General features: G+C 44.3%; 12 protein-coding genes across 12 annotated transcripts; 8 read left to right on the forward strand and 4 right to left on the reverse strand.

Moving 5' to 3' along the window:
• Nucleotides 1-716: 716 nt before the first annotated feature.
• Nucleotides 717-2,327, forward strand: SAMD00019534_104350 (hypothetical protein; the record flags this gene model as incomplete). The annotated part of the gene is made up of 7 exons (XM_012894273.1): nucleotides 717-844; nucleotides 929-1,018; nucleotides 1,083-1,161; nucleotides 1,241-1,414; nucleotides 1,483-1,860; nucleotides 1,902-2,074; nucleotides 2,138-2,327. Coding segments are annotated over 7 exons (1,212 nt in total), but the record flags the coding sequence as incomplete, so codon positions are not given.
• An 858-nt stretch (nucleotides 2,328-3,185) lies between these two features.
• Nucleotides 3,186-5,067, forward strand: SAMD00019534_104360 (hypothetical protein; the record flags this gene model as incomplete). The annotated part of the gene is made up of 5 exons (XM_012894274.1): nucleotides 3,186-3,232; nucleotides 3,314-3,395; nucleotides 3,498-3,579; nucleotides 3,655-3,822; nucleotides 3,890-5,067. 5 exons carry the CDS (start codon nucleotides 3,186-3,188, stop codon nucleotides 5,065-5,067), a joined length of 1,557 nt encoding a protein of 518 aa, XP_012749728.1.
• A 145-nt stretch (nucleotides 5,068-5,212) lies between these two features.
• SAMD00019534_104370 (hypothetical protein) lies at nucleotides 5,213-6,066 on the reverse strand (the record flags this gene model as incomplete). The annotated part of the gene is made up of 2 exons (XM_012894275.1): nucleotides 5,213-5,297; nucleotides 5,387-6,066. The coding sequence occupies 2 exons, from the start codon at nucleotides 6,064-6,066 to the stop codon at nucleotides 5,213-5,215; spliced, it is 765 nt and encodes a 254-aa protein (XP_012749729.1).
• A 1,283-nt stretch (nucleotides 6,067-7,349) lies between these two features.
• Nucleotides 7,350-9,465, forward strand: SAMD00019534_104380 (hypothetical protein; the record flags this gene model as incomplete). Its single annotated transcript, XM_012894276.1, has 2 exons — nucleotides 7,350-8,921; nucleotides 9,004-9,465. 2 exons carry the CDS (start codon nucleotides 7,350-7,352, stop codon nucleotides 9,463-9,465), a joined length of 2,034 nt encoding a protein of 677 aa, XP_012749730.1.
• A 359-nt stretch (nucleotides 9,466-9,824) lies between these two features.
• Nucleotides 9,825-10,706, forward strand: SAMD00019534_104390 (hypothetical protein; the record flags this gene model as incomplete). The annotated part of the gene is made up of 2 exons (XM_012894277.1): nucleotides 9,825-10,244; nucleotides 10,338-10,706. 2 exons carry the CDS (start codon nucleotides 9,825-9,827, stop codon nucleotides 10,704-10,706), a joined length of 789 nt encoding a protein of 262 aa, XP_012749731.1.
• A 735-nt stretch (nucleotides 10,707-11,441) lies between these two features.
• Nucleotides 11,442-12,367, forward strand: SAMD00019534_104400 (hypothetical protein; the record flags this gene model as incomplete). The annotated part of the gene is made up of 3 exons (XM_012894278.1): nucleotides 11,442-11,743; nucleotides 11,840-11,999; nucleotides 12,062-12,367. Coding segments are annotated over 3 exons (768 nt in total), but the record flags the coding sequence as incomplete, so codon positions are not given.
• Nucleotides 12,368-12,681: 314 nt separating this feature from the next.
• SAMD00019534_104410 (hypothetical protein) lies at nucleotides 12,682-14,009 on the forward strand (the record flags this gene model as incomplete). The annotated part of the gene is made up of 3 exons (XM_012894279.1): nucleotides 12,682-12,892; nucleotides 12,977-13,695; nucleotides 13,758-14,009. The coding sequence occupies 3 exons, from the start codon at nucleotides 12,682-12,684 to the stop codon at nucleotides 14,007-14,009; spliced, it is 1,182 nt and encodes a 393-aa protein (XP_012749733.1).
• Nucleotides 14,010-14,186: 177 nt separating this feature from the next.
• SAMD00019534_104420 (hypothetical protein) lies at nucleotides 14,187-14,885 on the reverse strand (the record flags this gene model as incomplete). The annotated part of the gene is made up of 3 exons (XM_012894280.1): nucleotides 14,187-14,477; nucleotides 14,553-14,747; nucleotides 14,838-14,885. The coding sequence occupies 3 exons, from the start codon at nucleotides 14,883-14,885 to the stop codon at nucleotides 14,187-14,189; spliced, it is 534 nt and encodes a 177-aa protein (XP_012749734.1).
• A 449-nt stretch (nucleotides 14,886-15,334) lies between these two features.
• Nucleotides 15,335-17,447, forward strand: SAMD00019534_104430 (hypothetical protein; the record flags this gene model as incomplete). Its single annotated transcript, XM_012894281.1, has 4 exons — nucleotides 15,335-15,457; nucleotides 15,521-16,424; nucleotides 16,514-16,925; nucleotides 17,006-17,447. The coding sequence occupies 4 exons, from the start codon at nucleotides 15,335-15,337 to the stop codon at nucleotides 17,445-17,447; spliced, it is 1,881 nt and encodes a 626-aa protein (XP_012749735.1).
• Nucleotides 17,448-17,530: 83 nt separating this feature from the next.
• On the reverse strand, nucleotides 17,531-19,534 carry SAMD00019534_104440 (hypothetical protein; the record flags this gene model as incomplete). Its single annotated transcript, XM_012894282.1, has 1 exon — nucleotides 17,531-19,534. The coding sequence occupies one exon, from the start codon at nucleotides 19,532-19,534 to the stop codon at nucleotides 17,531-17,533; it is 2,004 nt and encodes a 667-aa protein (XP_012749736.1).
• Nucleotides 19,535-20,485: 951 nt separating this feature from the next.
• SAMD00019534_104450 (hypothetical protein) lies at nucleotides 20,486-21,551 on the reverse strand (the record flags this gene model as incomplete). The annotated part of the gene is made up of 3 exons (XM_012894283.1): nucleotides 20,486-21,205; nucleotides 21,321-21,398; nucleotides 21,549-21,551. Coding segments are annotated over 3 exons (801 nt in total), but the record flags the coding sequence as incomplete, so codon positions are not given.
• An 802-nt stretch (nucleotides 21,552-22,353) lies between these two features.
• SAMD00019534_104460 (hypothetical protein) lies at nucleotides 22,354-24,944 on the forward strand (the record flags this gene model as incomplete). The annotated part of the gene is made up of 5 exons (XM_012894284.1): nucleotides 22,354-22,750; nucleotides 22,814-23,131; nucleotides 23,217-23,714; nucleotides 23,808-24,762; nucleotides 24,845-24,944. The coding sequence occupies 5 exons, from the start codon at nucleotides 22,354-22,356 to the stop codon at nucleotides 24,942-24,944; spliced, it is 2,268 nt and encodes a 755-aa protein (XP_012749738.1).
• Nucleotides 24,945-25,718: the final 774 nt, after the last annotated feature.

Below are 25,718 nucleotides of genomic sequence, written 5' to 3' on the forward strand. Positions count from 1 at the left end.
TCAACAACACACAAACTACACAACAGATAAAATATAATTATAATCATAGGTTGTTTGATCATCACTATGATCGATCAACTTTAATAATTAATGATAATGATGATGATGGACAATTAAGATGATTCATTCAGACTGGGCTTTAATTCATCGAATGGTGAGAGACTGGACTAGTCTGTGGTGAGAGACATCGAGTAACCATTGTAGCGCCAACAGATCTATTTACTTCCAAAAGGTTCGACTGATACGTATCAGACTCATTCCTTCACTCTCTCACTCACTCACTCGTTCATAAGCTTATGAGCTCCATCCATTGACGTCCATGGAATGAAAGGAGTGAGTGAGTGGGTGACATCATCCTGGTCAATACACCCATACACACACTTCTATTCAAACACACACAATGAGAGACAACAAACACAAACACAAACACAAATAACCCGAATGACATCTTTAAAAGGTCGACTTCTGTACTCGGTGAGTGCACTTCATTAGTTAAGCCCTTTGCACTCGTTTATTCTTGGACACACATACACACTGACTTGGTCATACACACATACACAGATACATATTCATAGCTTTAATAATAATATCTAAGACCTGGTCTCTCTCGTCTAGAAATCTGGTATCCCTCAAACCTTTTATTGTAATATAGTTAAACATTTATTATTATTATTATTACTTATATATATATTAGAAATAGAGAGATGAATAATAATTTGGAAGCTGATCCATCTCTTCGATCCTATGCTGATACGCATGGAGAATGGGAGAACAGGGAAATATCGATAATGGGAGCTGTAAAGAGCTTCATATCTCAATTGTCATTGGGCCAGGAATTAACTAAGTAATATCAATATCAAGTCAGTTCAGACAGGAAATTTCAATTGATATTAACAATATTTATTGTTCCTTTACAAACAACAAACAGGGTCAGCATGCCTTCTATATTCTTGATGCCATACTCTGTCCTGGAAATTGCTGCATCCAGGTATCTCAAATATATACACTTGCTATCAGAGTATGTATAAATATTGAATGATTGGATTGATTAATGGATAGTTGGAAACTAATATGTCAATTAGTGCAATCCATGAACCATATCCAATAAGGAGGATGGCTGTACTAGTTCAATATTTCTTGGCAACATTAAGAGATGGAAATGTATGTTTGTGTTATGGGATGGAAGGATGGTTAGAGTTGGGAATAGCTATATATTAATATTGTTTGATTATGAATATAGTTCACCAAGAAGCCATATAATGCATTGTTAGGAGAGAACCATCAATGTTTTGTCAGATACCCTTCAGGTGAAGGAGATAGACCTGCCACTGCGAGATTCCTGGCCGAACAAGTCTGTCATCATCCTCCTCTGTCCTGTTTCTACATTGAAACAACAGAGGGTATTAGCATTGAGGTATGTCATTTATTCAAATATTCATCAATCAATGTACATACTTACATTCATATATATATGACCATAAGTGCAATGTACAATTCTCAGCCAAGTTCCACATGAACTCAGTGTCCATTGTGACGAGTGGATCACTTATCATTGCTTTGCCAGTTGTTGGTGCCAATAATCAGGTCACCAAGGAGGTGTATATAATTGATAAGGGTCTGCCAGATGCCATTGTCAAGAATGTCATATTCGGAACAAGATCCATTCATTGGACGGACTGCGTCGATATCATGTGTCAGGCATCAGACACATCGGCCACTCTGCACTTTGACAAGAATGAGTTTGTCAAGGGCGACATCAATGTGACCAACCAAGAGAAGGGTGTCGAGGAGAGCCAAGCCTACATCGGTGGCTATCTAAACAGTATTGTTAACATTGAATACCTTGAAGGAGAGAATGCCGTAAGTTACACTCAAACAGTTTGTTCGACCATGTCATACATACTAATGCTTGCTCTATTCATTGGATTGACCACCAACAGAAGAAGATAAAGAAGAAGTTAAAGTCACGCAAGCATCATCACAGCCCAACAGACACTGTATTGTTGGACGTCAGCAAGCTCCAAGCATGCCAATCACAATATCCACGACAACCTGACCAGTTTGCTTCTCTAAAGTATGTAATTCCCTTGCTCCTAATGTGTCATGATTGTGACTAACAATTTCAATCACATTGTAGTGTCTGGAAGGAAGTGACAAACTATATTATACAAGGGGATATGGCATCGTCTGATGCAGCCAAGAAGGACATTGAAGATGAGCAGAGGAAGAGAATGAAGAGTACTCCCACCGACCAGAAGGATAGGCAATTCTTCAGGTATGATGAAGGTTTGGAAAGGTGGGTCTTTAAAGGATTCCCAGCTGTCATTCAATAAATCCAACAACAACAACAATAACTACAACTACTACTATTCCATCTTATTTGTTTGTTCTTTGTGTGTTTACAACCTTTGGGTAATAAGTACAACGAAGAGGTTGTTGTTGTCTTGTGTCCTGCGACGACTTAAGTCCAAATATCTGTGTTTTGTTGGGACGTGCATGCGACTTGGTTTTGCCTTGTTTTTGGCTTTGTTTAGGTCTCTGGTGCAAGACGAATGGTGCGTCTCAACCTCACGCACGAGATTGTCGCACAATACTCTAGAGCAAACACTGGACCCACACAACCTCAGGCACTTCTCACTCAAAATTTGGGTGCTAGCCTCTCACAGTCTCTCCGATACTCCACACACAAAGTTCCTCTCTCACTCACCTCTCTCACACAAACACCAATAAGGCCACCAACAACAAGGTAGCAGCTATCCCTCTCTCTAACTCTACCTCTCTCTACCTCTAACTCACAAACCAACTGTGTCGCTGGACACACTACATCACAAACAAACAAAGAAACAAACACACACAACGCAACACACACAACATAACACACACTTTGCGAGCAGCAGTATCAACGTTGGACCACTTGAAAGATCGAAGGGACAGTCAGCCAGCCAGTCAGACAGACAGACGACTCCAAAGACACAAGTCGACTGCCCTTGACCTTGCCATCCTTTGCCAACTCTTCTTATTTTCCTACTCCTCCTCTCCCAATACCAACCAACAGACCTTGTCCTATTACTTCTTCCTCTTCCTCATCTTCAACATTCTTTCTCCAAACAAGCAGCATCATCAGGACAACTCACACTCATCATATCACTCTCTTCACCTCAACTAGTTGACTAAATAGATAGATAATGGACTCTTATCAAATATTAGAGCTTATAGGCTCTGGTTCATATGGGTATGTATGATGGCCATTCAATCAATCAGACTTGGAACAGACGACTAACCTCCCTCTCTCTCATGATTGATGACAAAATAGTAAGGTGTATAAAGCTCATAGCGTGCTGACAAAGAAGTCTGTAGCACTCAAGGTCATATCAGTGATGAATATGGAGAATGGCGTATGTATCTCCGATCCTTTGATTAAACAGTCCGATAGGTATCGGGCATGACCATTCCATCCCTAACGCTCAATCATTCAATCGATCAAACAAACAATATAGGTACCAGTGGAGGTCAAGTACCTGAGTAAGCTGAAGGATTGTAATAATATAGTTCAGTTGACCGATCACTTCTACACCAATGGTATGTTTGAGTCACTTGGTACTCGATTAGATAGGTTGCTAACCTTGTTTCATTCTCCAACAACAACAACAACAGATAACAAACTTGTGCTCGTCTTTGAGTATATCGAATACGACCTGTGGAAGTTCATCTCACCAAAGAAGAACACTATGTCATTGGCCTGCATCAAGTACTTTGTTGGACAGCTACTCAACGGCCTGGAACAGTGCCACGACATGAACATCATGCACTTGGACATCAAACGTATGCATTCAATCAATCATTCAATCAATCAATCGACCAAACAATCAATCTAACATCAAGTCCATAGCATCCAATCTACTCATTGACTCTAGGTTTAACTTGAAGTTGGCGGACTTTGGCTTCACGACATTTCAGGGCAATCCCAATCTCACCAATCAGGTGATCTCATTGTTCTATCGTCCACCCGAGTTGCTGATGGGCGTCAAGGAGTATGGCACCGAGGTGGACATTTGGAGCGTCGGTTGTATAATGGCCGAGATGCTCAGTGGCGGCTATCTGTTTGCCGGCAGCAACGAGGAGGATCAGCTCGATCTGATATTCCGAACGTTTGGCACACCCACCGAGCAGATCTGGCCAGGCGTGCGCTCGTTGCCCGGCTTCCAGCCTTACAAGCGACGTCGCTACGCTCAGAAGCAGATACGCGACCTATCCACCATCAACTACCACAGCGAGGTCACACTCGACCTGCTGAGTAAGTTGTTGGTGCTCAATCCAAGGAAGCGCATCACGTGTCGCCAGGCGTTGAATCACCCGTGGTTCAAGGAGTCGCCATCCGCGCTGCCGCCCTCACAAATGATCACCGCATCGCTCACCACGCGTCCTGTCAAGCTCGCCAAGATCAACTCTCCCCTGCCCATCTCCAAGCGTATCCTATCACAATTCTTTGTCAACAACAATCAACAGCCACAACCTATACAACCGATACAACCTATACAACAACAGCAACAACATCGACCATCTCAACAACAACAACCTCAGCAACAATATATAGCACAACATGGACAACAACTACTACAACATCAACACAAGAAACAACAACCTCAACAACCTTATCAATATATAACACTACTACATCATCAACAACAACAACAGCTACTACAACAGCAACAACAGCAACAACTACTACAACACCAACATCAACATCAACAAAGACAACAACAAAGACAACATCAGTTGGATCAATCCAATGTATCTTCACCTAGTGATGACTATCAATCACCAGACACAATCACCAGCTCGTCAGACTTGGACGACATCTCATCGTTTGACGCGTTCTACGAGTCGTCGCCAAGCAGCGGCGGCTCCTACTCTGAACCGGAATTCGAACTAGCCACCTACTACAACATGAAGCGCAAGTCTAGCTATGCGACCTCGGCCTACTCAGCCTCCTCGCCACCATTCAAGCGATATCGACCAATGATGGATGTGGGCGACACAGTCAACAACCCAATAGTCATCGAGTAGCGTCATGCACTGATCCTTTTTTAATACAAGTCCATATTATTGGTCTTGGCCTTGGCCTTGGCCTTCAGCCCCAGCATCATCAACAGCAACTCTTTGAATTAGTGATGAACTTTAACTTTGTTTATTCCATGTTTGATTGGATTGATTAGGCAGATGCTTGCACCTTGACATTCCTCTCGAACAAGTCCATCAGTGCGATCCACTTCTTATCGGTGGCCTCCTTGTGGTAGCTATATGTTTGGATGATTGGACATAAGTTAGACACTGCTGATCACTCACTCGCTCAATCAATCAATCAATCAAATCAATCAATACTTACACAGTGGTATCCTCCATGGTGTAACCGTGCATGGCACCAGTGTAGATGATGGAGGTGTACTTGACATTGGCGGCGGTGAGGGATTGCTCGAGGAGCTTTATGGCATCAGCATTCATGTTGGCATCATTGTCAGCATGACCAAAGTAGCACTCGGCCTTGATGTTGCCAGCGAGGAAATGTGGACTCTTGGGGTTGGCTGGGTTGGCCAAACCGGCTCCGTGCCATGAGCCCAGTGCTGAGAACCTCTCTGGGTAGGTGCCGGCGATGATCGAGGCCTGGAGACCACCCATGCAATAGCCGGTGATGCCCAGACGACATTGTGGCACAACGTTGGGCTGGCTGTCGATGTGGGCAATGTACTTGAGTGTGTCCTTGATGCACATGTCAGCGTTGAAAGCCTTCATGACTGGCTGCAACAGGGTGAAGAACTCACCGCGCTTCTCATTGGACGAGAGGAAGTCGGCGTAGTTGGGGATGATGGGGGCGCGACCCGAGCGGTAGTAGAGGTTTGGTGCAAACACGTAGTAGCCCTGCTCAGCGATGCGGTCCACCATCTTCTCAATCTGTGGGCGCAGTCCGATGGCGTCCATGAAGAAGAGGATTGCTGGCAACTTCTTTCCAGCGGCGACCTCTGCCGATGGCTGTGAGACGTAAGCGTCACAGACCAATCCGTCGTCCATTTGAATATCAATGTAAGGCATTCTTCTTGATTGTTGTTGTTGTTGAGATAAAGTAGCAGAGTAGTAGTATCTGATTGATGATGGTGTTGTAGATGAGGATAATGAAAGTGTAGACAGCTTTCTGATCACTCTAAACATGGGGTAGTGTCGTGTGTAGTGTCGTGAGATGATCAAAATATCTGATGGGTTAGAGGGATGGACAGTGCAGGGCAAGGCTGGGGCTGGGGCTGGACTTGGCAATGAGTAATATATAACTCACTTTAAGTATGTGTGTATGTTCAATGGAAGCAGACAGATGGAGTGTCAACAACATGTTAAGTGTATGTTTAAATAGATGTTGGTCCAACTCATGTCGAGTCCACTCGCTACACAATGACAACCCTTGACTTATGGACAGGTCTTCGCGCGTGCCCCCTAATTAATAATCCGCGGTGATACGAAACGAAGGCCATAATGGGTGTGTAACCCTAACCCTACTTGTGTAAATGGAATCATCGAACCCTGAATGACTCAGTTGTCAATCTCACTCCAACATCACACCGAATTAACTTCTCTCTGTTTGTCTGTCAGTCAGTATGTTGACACTTTGATATTATTCAAATGTCATCGATTTGAACAACTCATGACTTGTTGGATTGATGGGTTGGGAACGACTTCTGTTCATTCGAGTTTATTAATAAATAATCTATCTGTCTCGATAATAATAATAACAATATGTCTGTTATAATTGAAATTGAATGAATGATTGAGTGATCTTCCCTCAACTCGAATATGTCGGTCGTCCTGGGACCAATGACTCATTCACACTGACGTCAGTGTACTTCGTTGAAGAACTTTCAAACTTCAACACAACCCCTTTGAGCACAAGCAAAACAAACAAAAGGATAATGAATGAAAGAATCTAAAACACATCATTTCATTCGAATTATCTACAACAACAGTTATAGTTAGTTCACTCTATCTTTAATAATTATTATCTTTATCTTTATATATATATATATATAAAACACCATTAATAATATATCATTAATATATGGCAAGCTTTATGAATAAGAACCTCAAATTAAAGGTGACACAGTTCACCTCTGAAGCAGATGCTTTCACCAATCGATGCTTTTTGAATGAGCAAGACTATCAACAGATCCTACTTCCAGGTGCAGACAAGAGAGAGRAACACAACCTATGTCTCAATCAATGAAATATATACTCTATCAGCATCGTATGTTATGTCGACTGATCAGTCTATGAATGGAATTGAATACTGATCAATCAATCAACAATCCATGTTTAGTAAATCAAATGGTATCCCACCAGGACATATTGGACTATCAAAGGCACATAGGATGTGGTTACAGTTTGGTCTGAAGGATGAGCTCAATGTTCATGCTTATGACCCTGAGCCATTGTTGGCTGCAACGTTAACATTCAAGATTGATTACTTGGCTGCAAAGAAGTCATCTGTTAAGCACGATGCCAAGCTCATCGCACAGCACATCATCAGAGACTATGCCAACCAGTACTTCACAGAGGGACAGCAGATGTACATCAACTTTGACCAATGCAACATGAAGTTGCAGGTGTCCAAGCTCGAGCTGACCAAGGAGAGTGGCGACCCCCTCAACAAGCAGGGTTTGCTCAGCACCACGACACAGGTGATCCTTGTCAAGATGGAGAACGGCTCGATGGATCTCGAGTCCAATGGCCCAATGGTTACCAAGGAGATCTTCAAACAGGAGTGGGACTTCCAGAACATGGGCATCGGAGGTCTGGACCGCGAGTTCCAGGACATCTTCCGTCGTGCCTTTGCCTCGAGAATCTACCCTCCCGCCATCATTGCCAAGATGGGTGTGCAGCACGTCAAGGGTATCCTGCTCTTTGGTCCACCAGGAACTGGAAAGACGCTCATTGCCAGACAGATCAGCAAGATGTTGAATGGACGCGAGCCAAAGATCGTCTCTGGTCCAGAGGTGTTGGGTCGCTATGTCGGTCAGCCCGAGGAGAACATCAGAAACCTGTTCAAGGACGCAGAGATTGAGTACAAGCAGAGAGGAGATGACTCACAGCTGCATGTGATCATCTTTGATGAGATCGACTCAATTTGTAAGACTAGAGGAACAAAGACTGGAGACGCAGGTGTCAACGACTCGATCGTCAACCAGCTGTTGGCCAAGATCGAGGGTGTCGAGTCGCTGAACAACATCTTGGTCATTGGTATGACCAACAGAAAGGACATGATCGATGAGGCCCTGCTCCGTCCAGGCAGACTCGAGGTGCACGTCGAGATCTCGCTTCCCGACGAGCCAGGCCGTGAGCAGATCTTCAAGATCCACACTGCCAAGATGATGGCCAACAAGATGCTGTCTCAAGACGTCGACTTGCGCTACATGGCCGCTCACACTAAGAACTTCAGTGGTGCTGAGATAGAGGGTGTCGTCAAGGCAGCCACCTCATATGCCTTTGCGCGCCAGGTCGACACCAAGAACATCCGTAACGTCCAGCTCAAGCCCGAGGAGCTCAACGTCAACGCCAGCGATTTCAACCGTGCCCTGCGCGACATCAAGCCAGCGTTCGGTGTGGATGAGGAGCAGTTCAGAAACTACGCAATCAACGGCATCATCCAGTTCGGTCCAACCTTTGAGAAGATTCAGGCATCTGGCCAAGCATTCATTGATCAAGTGCGTAACTCTAGCCGCACACCATTGGTTTCTGTCCTGCTGCCAGGCAAGCAAGGCTCTGGTAAATCATCTTTAGCCTCCACTCTTGCCTCCAAATCTGGATTCCCATACATTCGTATCATCAGTCCCGATGACCTTGTCGGTTTCACCGAGGCAGCCAAGTCTGCCAAGATTACAAAGGTATGTTATATATATATTTGATTGATTGATTGGAACTATCCGTCACACTAACGAATACGCCACGACGACAACAACAACATAGATATTCGAAGACTCATACAGATCACCACTTAGCTGCATTGTAGTTGATGACATTGAGAGATTGATTGAGTTTGTCCCAATTGGACCACGTTTCTCCAATACAATCCTTCAGACATTGATGGTGTTGTTCAAGAGAACACCACCAAGTGGCCGCAAGCTGTTGGTGTTGGCAACGACATCGAATCGCGAAGCCATCAGAGATCTTGGTCTGGACGAGTGCTTTGCCACTGCTCTCAACGTGCCATCGATCACCAGGCCCGAGGAGTTTAAGAATGTGCTGTTGGAGCTCGACGTGTTCTCTTCAAGCGAAGCTGACGCAGCCACCAAGGCTTGCTTCCCAGAGGGCACAACCATAACCATCAAGCAACTGATTATGGTCATTGAGATGGCTAGACAAGAGAGAGGCAACCTCATTGACAACCTCAAAATGGAGTTGGCCGATCTGCAAACTCGCTATTTCTAATGACCCAAGGCTTGGGCTTGGGCTTGGGCCTTCCCAATACAACCCATCATCAGGCCTCATCATGGTAATGGCATAACAATACATGTTTTGTAGTTCAACTTATCTATTATTACTTGATCTACAAGTGCATTACGTGTATGATCCTCAAAGGACATCATCACACTCACTTATTTGATGTCATTCACTGAAAGTAGTCCAAATTGCAAAAGAGATATTTATTTGATTGTTTGATTAATTGAAGTGAAGTCACACTTATTAATAAGCTCATCACACCTTTGTACTTCTCATTATCTCTCTCTCCCCTTGTATCTATATTATACATATAAACATTTGTACATAAATAAATAACAATAATAATAATGTCATCATCATCACTCAAGTTGTCAATGTCACTAGTATCAAGGTCTGCAATGTACACACCACAGAGCAGAGGCATACTCTGGATGGGTATGGCCAACTACTCAACTGCACCAAAGAAGCAAACAACAGTAGCCGCAACAGAAGCAAAGACCACAAAGGTAAAGAAGATAGTTGTCCCAGTACAAGAGTCAACAGAATCCAATCATTTACCAACCAAATCAAAGAAGTCCTCCAAGGTCGACCCAGGCATGTCAAAGAAGGAACTCAAGCTCATCAATATGGTGGACAAGGAATTGAAGCCAGCTCGTGGACCAAGTGCCTACACCCTCTATATCAAAGAGCAGTTCGCCTCAAACAAAGGCGCCTCACTCTCAACCATCTCCACCTCCTGGGCCAAGCTGGATAACTCAGCAAAGGAGGTATGTATTGTACCCTTACCATACCCTACAACACTTGTCCGGCCGGCCACACCTACTTACCAATGTCATCATCACTCACTTCACTAACAATAGAGCTATGCAGCCAAGGCGATTGAAATGAAGAAGGAGGTAGAGAAGGAGAATGAAAAGTTGCCAACCAAGCCAAAGAAGCCAATCACAGCTTACTTGCACTATGTGATGAGTTTGAGAAAGTTGAATCCAAATGTCAAGTATGGAGAGTTGATGGTCAGCGCCGGTGAGAAGTGGAAGGAGTTGTCAGAGCACGAGAAAAAGTCATTCTATGATATGGTGGAGAAGGAGAAGGCCGTCTACGAGAAGAACCTGAAGATATACAATCAACAAGTCGAGTTGGTCAAGAACCAAATCAAGGTCGCACTCTTGGAGAAGACCACCGCGAAACAATTGCAACAACAACAAAAGAAGCAACAACAGCAGCAATAGTTGAAGAAGTTGCGAGATAGAGTACTTCACTCACCAAGCTACAGCAGAACCCTACACCTAGCTCACCAAGAATATAATAAACTATGATTGATGTACAGCTGGCCTCGCTCTTTTGCCATGGGAATGACGTCATTGATGGATGGACTCACGAAACTTCCATAAATGGTCATTTTCCGGATTTATACTTTACAATGTTCGGTCGACTCTGGTCGGTCACGTCAGTCATTCATTCATGTTGGCACAGTGTACAGATACAAATAACATATAGAATGATCACTCGATTACCTGTCTTTACTCATAGTCAACACATTGTGATGTGTAGCGCTCGGCAACTCACAACTAGTGTGGCGCCAACACTACCACTTACCACTCTAACTTCATCTACTCCATTCAAACAAAGTATGTTGTTATCACCATCTATCTATCTATCTTTTTATAACTACATACATATATAATATAACTACATAATCCATCGAATCAATGAGTTGCGAGATAATGGGAATGAGTAAAGTACTAACAGTGGCAACGTGTATAGGTGCATTGTCAATCATATATAGACACTTTAGTACAGTACCTGTACTTGAGAGTTACGATGCTAGTCCTACTTCACATCGACCAATCTCTCCCGATCGTTCAAACAATTCTCATGTGTCTAGCAGCAGCATCAGCAGCATAGGTAAAGACAGCGCCACAGTCATTGTCTCCACCTCATTGTCATCGTCGTCATCATCGCAAAGACGCAACATAACAAATGTTAACAACAATGACAACAACAACAATGGTAACAGTAACAGTATAGATATGAACTCAACATGTGGCTTCTGTCGACCAGAGATGATGAACAGACTGCCAATCAACAATACCATCGAGGAATACGGAAGACACTACTTCATATGTTGCAGCGATACACCTTCACATCTCTGGCCAAGCAAGTTAAACATGCTATCACCTGGCATGTCCTCACTCTACGATGTCATCAAGAGACATGAACGACAACAACTTAGACCATCACTATTCACAGGCATTGACACATCCCAGGACAACTCAACCTCCACTTCCAACTCCAACAACTCTTCCACCTCCACCGCGTCCATTACAACATCGGACATGTCAACAACGATCTCTCCATTCATTTCAAACATGGACAACTTTGACATCCTGGTATTCCCCGAGATGATCAAGCTGCGCAACATCAACGCGGCATCAATGGAGCATGTTCTCACCTACTTTGCCAACAACAACACATTGGACACTCAATCATTCCCAAGCAATATCGACTATGAGCCGATCAATGTAAGAGACATCCCTACCTCGAACAACACCATGCATGAATGATCCTAACCAATCACATACAGGGGAGATATATATATGTATGCACACATGGACAGAGGGACGCCCGATGCGGCTTCTGTGGACCGATATTGGTCGATGCCATTAAGAAGGAGATTAAGAGTCGAGGAGTCAATGATGTAAAGGTGTTTGGTATATCACATGTTGGTGGACACAAGTATGCTGGCAATGTATTACTATTCCCACATGGTCATTGGTATGGCTATGTAACACCGGATGATGTTCCAGCCATTGTAGACTCTGCCCTATCTGGTGATGTAATTACCAGGCTTCACCGTGGTACCATGGGACAACCGATTATAAAGTCTCAATAACCAACAAATGGGATAGATCCAGACATATATAACAAGATAAAAAGGATTTGTTGGAACAGGTCTTCGGGATTTCAGTTATAAAGTTTGAAGTTTGGTAGTGATTGCTGTAAGACGACCTTGTTGATCATTCCTATGACCAGGAATAATGAGCATGAATTACACGTCATCAATCACATTTATGGGTCATGGGCACACATTATCCAACTCCATGAAACAAAACAGAAACAAAACAGATGATCACAGAACATCCAATAACTTGGACCTTTTCAATTACCCATCGACCATTGATACAAAGACAGACATACAGACAAATGAAGATACTGATTGCATTTGACAAGTTCAAGGATTGTATTGGTTCGAAGGAGGTTGGTGACTTGTTGGCAAAGTCTATTGAATCTAGTTGGCTGGAGCAGACTTGTTCCCTTGATATCGATGTGATCTCTATTAGTGATGGAGGTGAAGGCTTCCTCAAATCATTGACACTTCCCCTTGATCTCACTATACAACGTTGCATTGTAACAGGTATGGTGTTCATTAGTTCATTCATTCAATCAATCAAACTGCATTCACTCATTCGATCAATCAATCAATCAAACATACATTAAGGACCTCTTGGCAATAAGATTGAGTCAATGTATGGATACAATAAGGATAGTGGCATTGGTGTTGTTGAGATGGCTTTGGCTTCTGGTATTGAGCTGGTACCATCAGAGTCAAGGAACCCTCTGAATACAACTACAAAGGGCACAGGCGAACTGATATCTCATGCGATAAACACGAATGGATTGAAAAGGATAATCATTGGCGCAGGTGGATCAGCCACCAACGATGGTGGACTAGGTGCACTCAATGCACTTGGTGTCAAGGTCACTCTGAACAATGGTGAGCAACCTGATACAATATATGGGAGACACCTTGAGCAACTCGAGTCAGTCGTTATTGACAACGATCTCCTGGAACGTCTCAAAGGTGTAACATTCGAGTTCTCGACTGATGTCGTGTCACCATTCGTCGGACCCAAGGGTGCTGTGAACATCTTTGCCAAACAAAAGGGTGCCAGCTCTGAGGAACGCGTACGTCTCGAGCGTGGAATGATCAACTTGAACAAACTGTTTCCAGTGGACATAAGTCAGGTTGAAGGCACTGGGGCTGCTGGTGGTCTGGCCGGCGGCTTCGTATCCATATTCAACGCGCGCATAAGGAAGGGCATCGACTATGTCTGTCAACTCATCAATGTAGAGGACAAGATCAAGCAAGCTGACATTATCATCACAGGCGAAGGATGTTTTGATCGATCATCATTAGAGGGCAAGGCTGTATCAAAGGTATGTCTCTCACTCATCCACTCAATCAATCACTCAATAACTTACCAATTAATCAACTACAGTTCTTGGACTATGGCAGGCAAAACCAGAAGAAGGTTATAATAATATGTGGAGTTAGGAAGGATAATGACAATGATGAGCATGATGCGGACATCAAGTTGGAGAAAGATATAGATATTGGACATGGAGCAACAGCTATATTTGATCTGGTTTCGAGATATGGTCGCGATGAATCGATGCACAACATTGGACAGTGCTTGGATAGGCTGGTGGCCAGTGACTTGATTAAATGCATCGTTGAGGCACCATTGTAGTATTAATAGCCATGTTGAATGGATGGATGATCATGCCGTCGTCGGCAATCAATCAATCTTGATCAATCCATCCATCGTTTGCTCGCTGAGTCATCCTCGCGTGTTGTGACCGACGAATGAGTGAGTGAGTGCAGGGATGAAGCCCTGTTATGCACAAACACTCAAACATGAAGGCATTCATCTCCTCTGCTTCTTCTTTGATTGTGATTGATCACTTGATGTGCTCTTCTTGTCTGGCGTTGGACTGACATCACCCAGGATATCATCCAACAATCTCTTCTTCACTTCTTCTTTCTTCTTCTCAAGTGTCTGCTGTTGAGTTGCTATGCTCTCGTGTGATGATGATGCCCCCGAACTACCTGTTGTCTTTGTCGTTTGTTTGCTACCATTAACGATTGACTTTACTGCCTGTGTTGATGTCGTCGTAGTCGATGTCGAAGTAGGTGTCTTCTTTTCAGAGTTCAATTTCTAATCAATGATGATGATGATGATGTTAACAAGATGTTGGAGTTGTATATCGCTTCAGTATACGTTTGTACATACCTCAATATGTTGATTAAAGTTACCGAATGACATACGACCAGTACTTTTGAAGCCGATGACCTCACTCTCACTGCCTGTAGTGAGTGTTTCGCCATCGAATGACCCCTTGGCAACCCAATGTGACTCTTGTATAGACTTCTCCTGTTCCTTCTGTAATTGATCACGTAGTTCTGCTTCCTTCCTCCTCTGCATAAACTATACATCATCATACACATAAACATTGAGATGTTAGTAATACAATGATTGCATTGCATTTGAGTTGAGCTGAGTTGCATAGGGCCATACCTTGAGTCTCTGTAAGTTCTCAGCGAGAACTGGCTTTGATTCTGACATGATTTATTATCTTTATCTCTATTAAGTAAGTGCACTCGAGTTTGAACAATAAAGACGAACGAAAAAGTGATGTTAACTTTGGGATGTAGCGAATGTGTTATCACCCAGGTGGGGCAAGATCGATCTTGAGGGTAGTACCCAGAACAAGGATGATAACAGTCAACTGGGATCATTGTAGTATAATATATATCATAATATTAATAATGTTATCAACTCAACAGTAAAGTCACAACTTCAGTACCAGGCATACCTGAAAGTTCGTTGGACCGATCTCGACGTGGTTGGTTCATTCTATCCTTGCATCATACCCACCCCTTCGTCTAAAACTCTGAACAGCAACATCAAATCAATCAAAAGTTCATTCAAACATTATATTATAACTGACTATTCAATATATTTATATATATACACATACTTGATATTTATTTAAGTACTTTATAACAACAGTGATGGCTGCATCACCAGAATACATAGTATTCCAATGGGCCTCAATAGTGTTCCTGGTTGCACTCTCTGGTCTGTTTGCAGGACTGACACTTGGTATCATGTCACTAGATATCACTGGTTTAGAAGTATGTACAAATGAATGTACACCTCATACTCCCTCTCTCAAACTAACAATGAATGAATGACAGATTGTTATAGCAAGTGGATCACCTAAAGAGAGTAAATATGCAAAGAGAATATACCCTGTTAGACAGAGAGGCAATCTATTGTTGTGTACATTGTTGTTGGGCAATGTATCGGTCAACTCTTTGTTGGCCATTCTAATGGCAGACATCACAGACTCGGGTCTAATGGGCTTCATGATGTCCACTGTGATCATCTTGTTGGTGGGCGAGATCATACCGCAGGCGACATGCGCCCGTCATGCATTGGCCATTGGCGCACACACTATCTGGATCGTGTACATCTTCATCTGCATCTTCTTCCCCTTTTCCTACCCGATCAGCAAGGCGCTCGACCTGATACTGGGCAGCGAGATGGGTACCATCTACAGCAGGCAGCAACTCAAGAAGCTGCTGGACATACACAGCGCGCACTCACTAGAGAGTGGCGTCTCGCGAAGTGACGCCACACTGCTCTCGGGTGTGCTGGACTTTGCTTCAAAAACCGTCTCAGACATCATGACATCGATTGACAATGTCACAATGCTCGACATTGAGACCAAGCTCGACATACAGGTGCTCACGTCAATCTTGGAGAATGGACACAGCAGGATGCCTGTGTACGAGGGCGATCGCACCAATATTGTCGGATGTCTACACATTAGAGACCTGGTCATACTCAATCCCGAGGAGAACGTACCACTGCGCACGGTACTCGGCATGTTCCACAGACAGTTGTTAAAGACATGGCATGATACACCGCTGGAACAGATGCTCAACGAGTTCAAGACGGGCAAGTCACACATGGCCATTGTTCACAAGGTCAACAACACTGGTGATGGTGATCCCTACTACGAGAACATTGGTATCGTATGTCTTGAAGACGTACTCGAGGAGATACTACAAGATGATATTTTTGATGAAGCTGATGGTATGATCGCGATCACTCAATCATTCAGTCACTCCACTCACTCACTTACACCTTGTCCGCTCGCACAGATCAAACAACAAACTATGTAGACTACAGGACGATTGGAAGCTTCCAAAGCCAACGAAGGTCTACGGCGACGACTGGCAGACTGACATCACAACAGGTCAAGGCGATATACTCATTCCTCAATGGATGCATGCCAGAGTTCTCATCCAAGCTGATATCAGAGAATGCTTTCTCCAATATGTTGGCGGGCAAGGGTACGGACGTGGTGGACTATGAACGGCCAAAGAAGGGCGACACATTTGTCTACAGACGAGGTGTTCACGATGAGTTCTTCACAATTGTATTGCAAGGCAAGTTGGAGATTCGTTCAGGAAATGAAGGATTCCAAAGTGAATGTGGTCCATTCTCCACGCTGGGCCTCAACGCACTCAACACCGATCAATTCATTCCAGACTTTGCTGCCAGAGTCCAATCAGAGACTTGTCAACTATTGCGGTATGTTTCCACATTGGTCGCGGTCTAACATCACTCTCGCTCACTCACTCACTCACTCAATCACTCAATTACACCAACAGAATAAGCAAGACTGCATATGATATTGCGATAAAGGCAACGACAGACGAATATAATGCACATGTATTTAGAAAGAATATGATTGGAAATGAAGATGATGACTTGGAGTCATCATCAATCAATCTTAATAATAGTAATGGAAGGATCAATAACAAACGACATCAACAACATATGTTGCGAACAAGTAACAACAAGACAAACAACAACTCAATGTCAAAGTCAATGTCAATGTCCAGCAGCGGCTCAAACAACAGATTCCTTACAGGCTCGGGCAAGAACATCAAGACATCCAACAACAACATCAATGGGGTGCATATCCCGCCACCCATAGTGTCGCCATCCGAACAGCAACATCTATCCAATGGCGTCACATCATCGGCCACGGTCATAGACTCATCATCCGACGATGACGACAATGACAATCGACCATTCCTCAGATATTAATTAATTAATTAATTAGCACAAACAAAACAATGTTTATTATTATGTATTATTATATTCTATCTATCTCCAATTCTTTCATTTGTTTAGATCAATAGCTGTAGTGTTACCATGATCAATGTGCCAAGTAGCATAAGGAGTGGGCTGGTGGCGGTAAGGCGAGTTGATGCAGAGTCTTCATCGTGAGGGGCGTCCACCCACTTGGCCTTGTCAACACGTCCAATATAGAATGTGCCTTGGATCTCGTTGATGTCTGAGCCAAACCTCATACCATCGATCTTGGCACCTTCCCAGATACCAAAGTCATACAAGGGGATCAACAGGGTCATCCATTGGTTGACGGGGAATTCACCACCAACATACTCTGCCAGACCGAGTGGTTGGACTGGTCCAGTGCCCTCGACAGTCAGGGCGATGTTGGCCTGCAGTTGGCGTGGTGGGGCATCACCTTGGTCACCGTTTGGATACTGGAAACGGGAATTTGGCGCATAGTAGAGTGCCAGAACGATACCATCATACGAGTCATCGTTGCCCGTATCATTCTTGAACTTGAGCACCACCTTGGACGATGGGTGGACGACCCAGGACAGGGTCTGGCCCTCCTGGAAGCGGACCTCAGTGTTCTTTAGGTCGATCGATCCGTAGGAGTATGATGCCACCGAGTCGGACAACTTGCCCTTCTTATAGATGCTCTGGAGGTCGTGCATGCAGACCGATCCGTTGTTTAGCTGGATGTCGTCCAAGTAGATGATACCGGTGTACTCCTTGACCACCTCGGTGAAGAGGAAGCCGTCAAATGTCTTGATCGATGGCGGGTTGACCTGGAACTTTCTGAGTGGGATATGGACGTGGTACCATGTGTTCATCTGCATGCCTCCGCGGATATAGTCATTCAAACTGACCGAGCCGACCTTGGTACGATTGGATGTGGCCCACACTTGGAGTTGCTGGCCGGCGAATGCGGCACCATTGATCCAGAACGAAAGGAACTTGTACTTGTTTCTGAGGAATGGTGTCTTGTTCTTGAAGTAGATCTGAGTGTTGGGCTTCAAGTCGAACTGGAAGGCGTACTTTCCACGATGAGTCATGTCGGATGATTGATTGTTGTGGAAGGACAGAGACTCGTCTCTCCATGGCTCTTGAATCGAGTCGTTGTAGATCCACTCTGGACGCCAGTTGGTGCAGTTGGAGGTGAAGTACTGCAGAGGTGGGCTGGCACCCCAATGCCATCTGTCCTCCGACGACACGCTGTCACAGTACTCAACGTCTGGCGTGACCGTGATAGCCTTGATGTATGAGACAGATGGCAGCTCGGGGACTGGACCAAGCAGACGCTGGCTGTCAATGTGATGCGAGATGTAGTAGCCGACCTTGGGCAGGTCCAACCATGAGACCTCGGTGTTGGAGTGGATATAGTTTGCCTGTGTACCGATCGTGGCATTGTTGACGTAGAAGTCAACACGGCTCACGCCCCACGCGATCTTGAAGGTGTTGTAACGGGTCACAGTGTCGAGGCCTGGGATGGCCTTGACAGTCTCCGAAACGATCTTGCCCTTGGACTTGACACCGAAGCGCACTGGATGGGTCTCATTGGAGCCGTCAACTATGAAATACATTGAACTCTCGCCATTCATGTGGCCATCGGTGGCGTAGCAAGTGGTGACTGTGCCTGGTACACTGGACGCCTTGATCGTGCAGGAGAAGTTGCCGAATGGGAAACCAGTCTTGCCGACATGAGCCTCAGAGCACGCGTACTTGGTCCTGCACTCTGATGTCTTACAAGAGTCAATTGATAGAGTCAGCACAGTGTCCTCACCATCGGTGCCGTATGACATTAGGGAGGACTTGAGGTCACAAGCGTCGTAGGACAGCTTGCCTGGCACGTCGGTCATTGGGTCGATGGCGTCGGTCTCTCCCATGTTGGCGACGAATGGTGGTGGACAGCCCTCGCCATCATCATCCTCTGATGTAGATGATTTGGTTGTTGTGGAAGGGTCATCGTCTTGAGCATGGATGCATGCTGCTCCAAGCAACACTAATATCAATATTATGCCATTGAATTGGCGCAGTCTAATTGTGGATAATCCCATAATTAATTATTATTTAGTCTGGAGTTGGAAAGGTAGGTATTCTTGGGTTAGATATATGTTGGAACTATTCCAATGTTTCCAATTTGTTTAAACTTACATCACCTATAATGTATTATTATTATTATTATTATTATTAATGGTAAGTAGTAGTAGTAATAGTACTTGTTTGTAGTTGTAGTGGATGTGGAGTGAAGGTAATAGATTATTTAGAAGACTGGAGCAGACTATGCTTCAGTTTGATTCTATATTCGTAGGTTTGTTGTTTGTTGTTTGTTGTTTGTGATTGATTACAATGATTAGGAATGATTGAGTAGACCGGATATATGTTGTTCCATTGGCCTGTCAATCAGTCACATGATTCACTCGGTCCCATCAATCAATCAATCAATTCACCACCATGTGTCAATGAACAATCACTGACTTGGATAGTTAATGAAAACTCCATCTCTTGATTATCACATTGTCTATTATGTATCTGTATGTTTGTATCTAGAATGATTGATTGATTGATTATGTGTTGTGTGTGAATGATTGGTTGTGTTTGATGGGTGTGTGGTGCGTGTGTGTGTGTGTGTGTGTGTGTGTGTGTGTGATCATCATTCTGGTCAGATGATTGTGTGTGATCAATCTATCACTACTACTCTTTGAAGCAATGACTTGACGAGTATCTTGATGTTGATGATTTGGTTTGCAATTCAATCAAACAACCAATCTTTGGTCAACCCATCACTACCCCTTTGACCGCCCATCAATCACTTCGCGCACACCACCATCACCATTACCATCACCATCACCATCACATGACATACACACAGACGACAATGATGATTGATAAGTAAATAAGTAAGTAGATATTTTGCTTCCTTGATTGAGGATATGCCATGCTTTATTTTGGTGGAACGATGGATGGTACTGTGGACACATGTTGATGTAGGCGAAGAGGGTCGCTTAAGCAACGACCTCAACCTTCTCACCACGCTTCTTGAGGGCGGCAGTGCGGTCGTCCATACGGGACTTTCTGACACCCTTGCTTGAGAGCAAGGAAATGAAGGTGGTCGATCCCTTGCCAATGACAAAGACGTTGCCCAGACGGGTGGCGAAAGAGTGGCCAACAGAGTCTGTGACGTGAACGATATCGAATGAACCTGGGTGGCGCTCGCGGTTGGTGATGACACCAACACGACCCAAGTTGTGACCGCCGGTGACCATGCACAAGTTGTTCAACTCGAATGGGATGAAAGCGGTGATCTTCTGCGAGTCCAAGTCGATCTTGACAGTGTCGTGAATCTTGATCGCTGGGTCTGGGTAGCGGAAGGTCTGGCCGTTGTCGGTGTGCACGTATGGGATGCCTTGCAGACCGGTCTCGACCTTGGTGACCTTGGCCAAGATGAACTTGGCCTCGTTGGGCTGAATGCGCTGCAGTTGGAAACGTCCCTTGGTGTCGAACAACAGACGGAAGTGCTCCTTGGTCTTCTCGATGGTGATGACGTCCATGAAACCGACTGGGAATCTTGGGTCGGTTCTGACAACACCGTTGACCTGGACGTGTCTCTGCATCAAGATCTTAGTGACCTCAGTTCCGGTCAAAGCGTACTTTAATCTGTTTCTGATGATGATGACGAGTGGGAGACACTCTCTCAATCTACGTGGGCCAGCGCTTGGTCTTGGTGCCTGTTATTTGATTGATTGATTGATTGATTGATGTCAGATTCTGTATGTATATCATCGCCCTTATGATGTGCCTGTTGTCCTATGATGCTGTTCCTGTTCGTTGTCAAACACATACCCATTTGCCGGACAATTTGTCCAACATCCAGTGAGATGGAGCTGCTAGTCTCTTCAAATGCTTCTTTGGTCCACGAGCCTATATCGTATCGAAGATTGAGTGATTGGTGTGATTGAACGATAGTTGATTGATTGATTGAGTGAAGAAGGTGTTGTTAGTGATACTATCATCACTTGAATCACATCGATGATGGATGTACCAGGAATCGCATCAATCTATATGTCATACCATCGTTTGTATCGTATCAGGGGGGTCTTTCGAGCAGTGACTTGTAATGTTTATGTCTGTGTTGTAGTTGTCAAAGACGAAGGGTATCCTCCCTGCCACAAGCGAGGAACAGCATTCCCACACCTCATTCCAAAATAAATCAAAAATAAATAAAATCAATAACCAAACCATTTTAACGTTACCCCACCACCAACAAGTGACCCGATCAACTCTTTAAAACTTGCGTCTTATACACTGCAGAGCTCTTTTGTCGACAATGTTGAGGGGCATCAAGACTAACAATAACTTAATGTGTAATACTCTATTTGTAATATGGATGAATGATAAATATAATATATGATTGAATGAATGATCAAATGATTATCTCTTGGTGCAAAGATAATTAATTATCTTGCCAAGATTGTTAAAGATGACCATTGGCCCAGGATATTTGTTTTAAAAAGTGTTCATTGAATCATGCTGTATTAATGCGATGGAATTGTGTGATTGTGTTTCTGTTTTGGACTCACACAACACATTCATGGCATGCCTCGTGCCTTCCCACTAATCAATCACACACTTTCAAACAACAACAACGAGGAAACAAACAAACACAACACAACTACATATTACAACATTACTTCCATCCAAACAAATATAGATAACACACACATACTTAAGTATAAGATACTATTCATTCAGCAGAATAGTGCCTTTTACAACATTGTTGTAAATTGTCAGAGTGATTGATTGGGTGAGTGAGTGATTGACAGATAGACGAATCGACCGAACATCAAGTCAACAGTTACAAACAGACAAGAGTCATATGACAATGATGGTGACCTTGCTGCCACATCGACAACGATCCATATTATTGTTGTCCCTGTTCGCACTACTACTTCTGTTAAACTTGGCATCAGCAGCAACAACAGAAATAGATGGCAATGGCAATGACAATGACCAACAACAGATAGAATATTGTAATAATAATAATCAATATAGTAGTAGTAGTAGTAGTAGTAATAGTAAGAGTAGTAGTATTAGTAGTAGTTGTAATATCGATAGTATTATAGATGATGATTTGGACGATAATGTATATAATGATAATAAGCAGCAGCAACAGCAGCAGCAACAGCAGGAGACACAGCCAAACAATGTTGGTGATTCATGTACAGTAGACAGTAGTGACACTGACAATGACTTGGTTTTGGACCTCCAGCAGAGTAGGAAGAGGAGAGGCAGTATGGTAGATCGCCATCGCGAATTCTTAACACAACATATGACAGCAATAGTCCAGGGCCAGGGCGACAATGACAATTTGGCTGCCAGCTCAGCCAATCCAAACGACCCACCACCTCTCCAGGAGATCTACTTCACACTGAACTTCACTGGCGACCCTGTCAACTGTACCACGTGCCAATATCCAGACCTGGAGGATTTCTATCCCAACTACTCCTGCAGCAATGATTCCAACTGGAATGATGGCATCCTCACCTTTGACGATCCAATACCCTACAGTGATGTCATCGTCCTAAGGAAGGCCATCATCCAAATATACGGACATTATACACCAATCAATCCAAGCATGGTCATTCTGCTTGATGGTAAGTAATGCCACTCCCGCATCGCACTCACTCAATCAATTAGTTGATCACTCACTCACTCACTCAATCAATCAATCAAACATAGATGATATATTCTCTGATCAGTTCGACCCACCTTCAAAGAACTTGAGCTCATGCCCCAACTGCGTGACTAGCTCGGATATATACATGCAGGTGTTCCCTAACGGACTGCCATCATATCGATACAATGGCACCAACTCCTTCAAGTTCGTGGTCAGTGGCAACTCGACAGAGATCTGTTTGTCGACTGTGTGGGTGATCTTCTTCTATGGACCCACCAGCTACACGGTCGAGGAGGTCGTGCCATCACAGGGTCCGGCCACAGGCGGCACGCCCGTCAACATCTATGGCACAGGCTTCGCGCAGGACATCACCACCATCTGCCGATTTGGAACGATCACCACCGAGGGCACCTATATCAACTCGTCCCTAGTCACATGTACCACGCCCAACCTCGGCTTCTCCATCAATGGATTCTTCAATGTCTCTGTTCAAGTCAGCTTTGACTCTGGCGTGACCTACTCCTATCCCAACACAAACGCCAACTTTAGTTTCTTTTATTGTAAGCTTGCTTGGGTGTACCCCTGACATGGAGCCTGTTGCAGGTCTGATCAGACGGACGAACTTACTAACTCATTGTTATTATTATCATCAGTCCCTTCAAAGCCATTGGTACCAAACAAGATTGATAGGATCATAATCATTGCGATCGGAGCAGGTTTGGCAGCAGCCTTCCTCACTGGAATTGTCGTTTACTTTATGGTGAAGCGATGGCAGAGTAATCGTGGCTTCTTCCCCAACTCGATCAATATCAACCATGACGAGAAGACGCCACTGATATTTGGCACGGCCAACTATAAGACATTGTTTGAGATCAAGCCGATAGACATGAGCGAGATTGTCATTCAGAATAGAATTGGTCGTGGCAGCTGCGCCGAAGTGTTCACGGGCACATGGCGTGGCATCATTGTGGCCATCAAGAAGGCCAAGCTGCTGTCGGACGACGACGAGGACTTCCTGACCGAGTTGGCGCAGGAAGCCGCTATAATGAGTCAGCTGCGACATCCAAACGTGTGTCAGTTCTTGGGCACATGCAACAATCCTCCAGAGGTACTCATTGTCATGGAGTACATGCCACTGGGCAGTCTGTACAAGATCCTTCACGACCAATCCATCGTGTTGGACTGGAAACGCATCAAGAGCATTGCGATGGACATTGCCCGAGGCATGAACTATCTCCATTGCAGCGACCCAATCATCATTCATCGCGACCTAAAGTCGCACAATTTGTTGGTCGACGAACACTTTAGAGTGAAGATCTCTGACTTTGGTCTGTCCACGAGGTTCAAGCAGCATCTGGACAAGAAGACCACAATGACACCAGTGGGCACTCCATGTTGGACCGCCCCCGAGGTGCTCCGCAATGATCCCTACACCGAGAAGGCTGACATCTTCTCGTATGCCATCGTACTTTGGGAGTTGGTCACCAGACAGGACCCCTACCAGGGTATGCCAACATTCCAAATCGTCATATCCGTTGGACAACACAGGCTACGTCCTGTCGTTCCTTCCAACGTCTCTGGAGCATTCACAAGATTGTTGACTGAATGGTATGTATATCTAGATCCATCAAACAAACAATCATGCAGCGATGTTTGACTAACATGTTGTTCCAATCAATCAATCATATAGCTGGTCAGAGGATCCAACACAGAGGCCTTCATTCCAAGAGATTGTCAAGAGATTGGAAGGAATGGATATTGGCAAGGACAATGAACCTTCGATACAGTAGTATTAAACTATATTTATATTTATATATTCTCTAATCCAAACAAACTTGTAGAGAGCAGTGGAAAGGGCCAGATCCATGTCCAGGTTCTTGTCCAGGACCAGGCTTTAATGATTGCCAATGTTTGATGATGCAGATATTGATGGTGATGATGTTGACGTTGATGGTGTTTGTACAATCTTAGTATCTACTTTACATACGAGTCCTTCGCAGAACTCACATCCACATTCACATATGATATCGTCGTCGTATGGTTCCAGGTTGGAAAGAGATGAGGTGAGTGCTGTTGTTGTGGTGCTTGTGGTAGTAGAAGAGGTTGAGGTTGGTGTTGTTGGTGGGGACTTGGTGAGCAGACGCTGCAATCTGTTGAACCAGCCATTGGCCTGTGGCGCAACACTTTGCTTGTCCACCATATGCATGGAGGATACACTGTCGTTCTCGTGCGGCGAAAGGAATGCACCCAGCGCGCCGAGATAGCCATCGTGCACCAGGAACATAGCCTTGGTCTTACCCTTGGACCAGAAGTCAATGGCGAATGAGATACGCTGCATTGTGTTTGGATGGTCTCTGATGAAGAAGCCTCCAAAGTATATCTTGTTGAGTCCATAACGCTGAGAGTTCAAATATGCAATCTGACCAATKGTTGTTGGAGACCATCTTTAGTAGACTCTGTGCAATGTCCTCTTTCTTGAGCGGTTGCTTCTCCTCTGATGCCGAGGAATGTTGATATATTACTTTTCCAAAGCTAATGAGTGATATGGACATGGGTCAGAGTGG

The sequence above is a fragment of the Acytostelium subglobosum genome, assembly GCF_000787575.1.
Source record: "Acytostelium subglobosum LB1 DNA, scaffold: scaffold27, whole genome shotgun sequence".
Classification (NCBI taxonomy): Eukaryota; Evosea; class Eumycetozoa; order Acytosteliales; family Acytosteliaceae; genus Acytostelium; species Acytostelium subglobosum.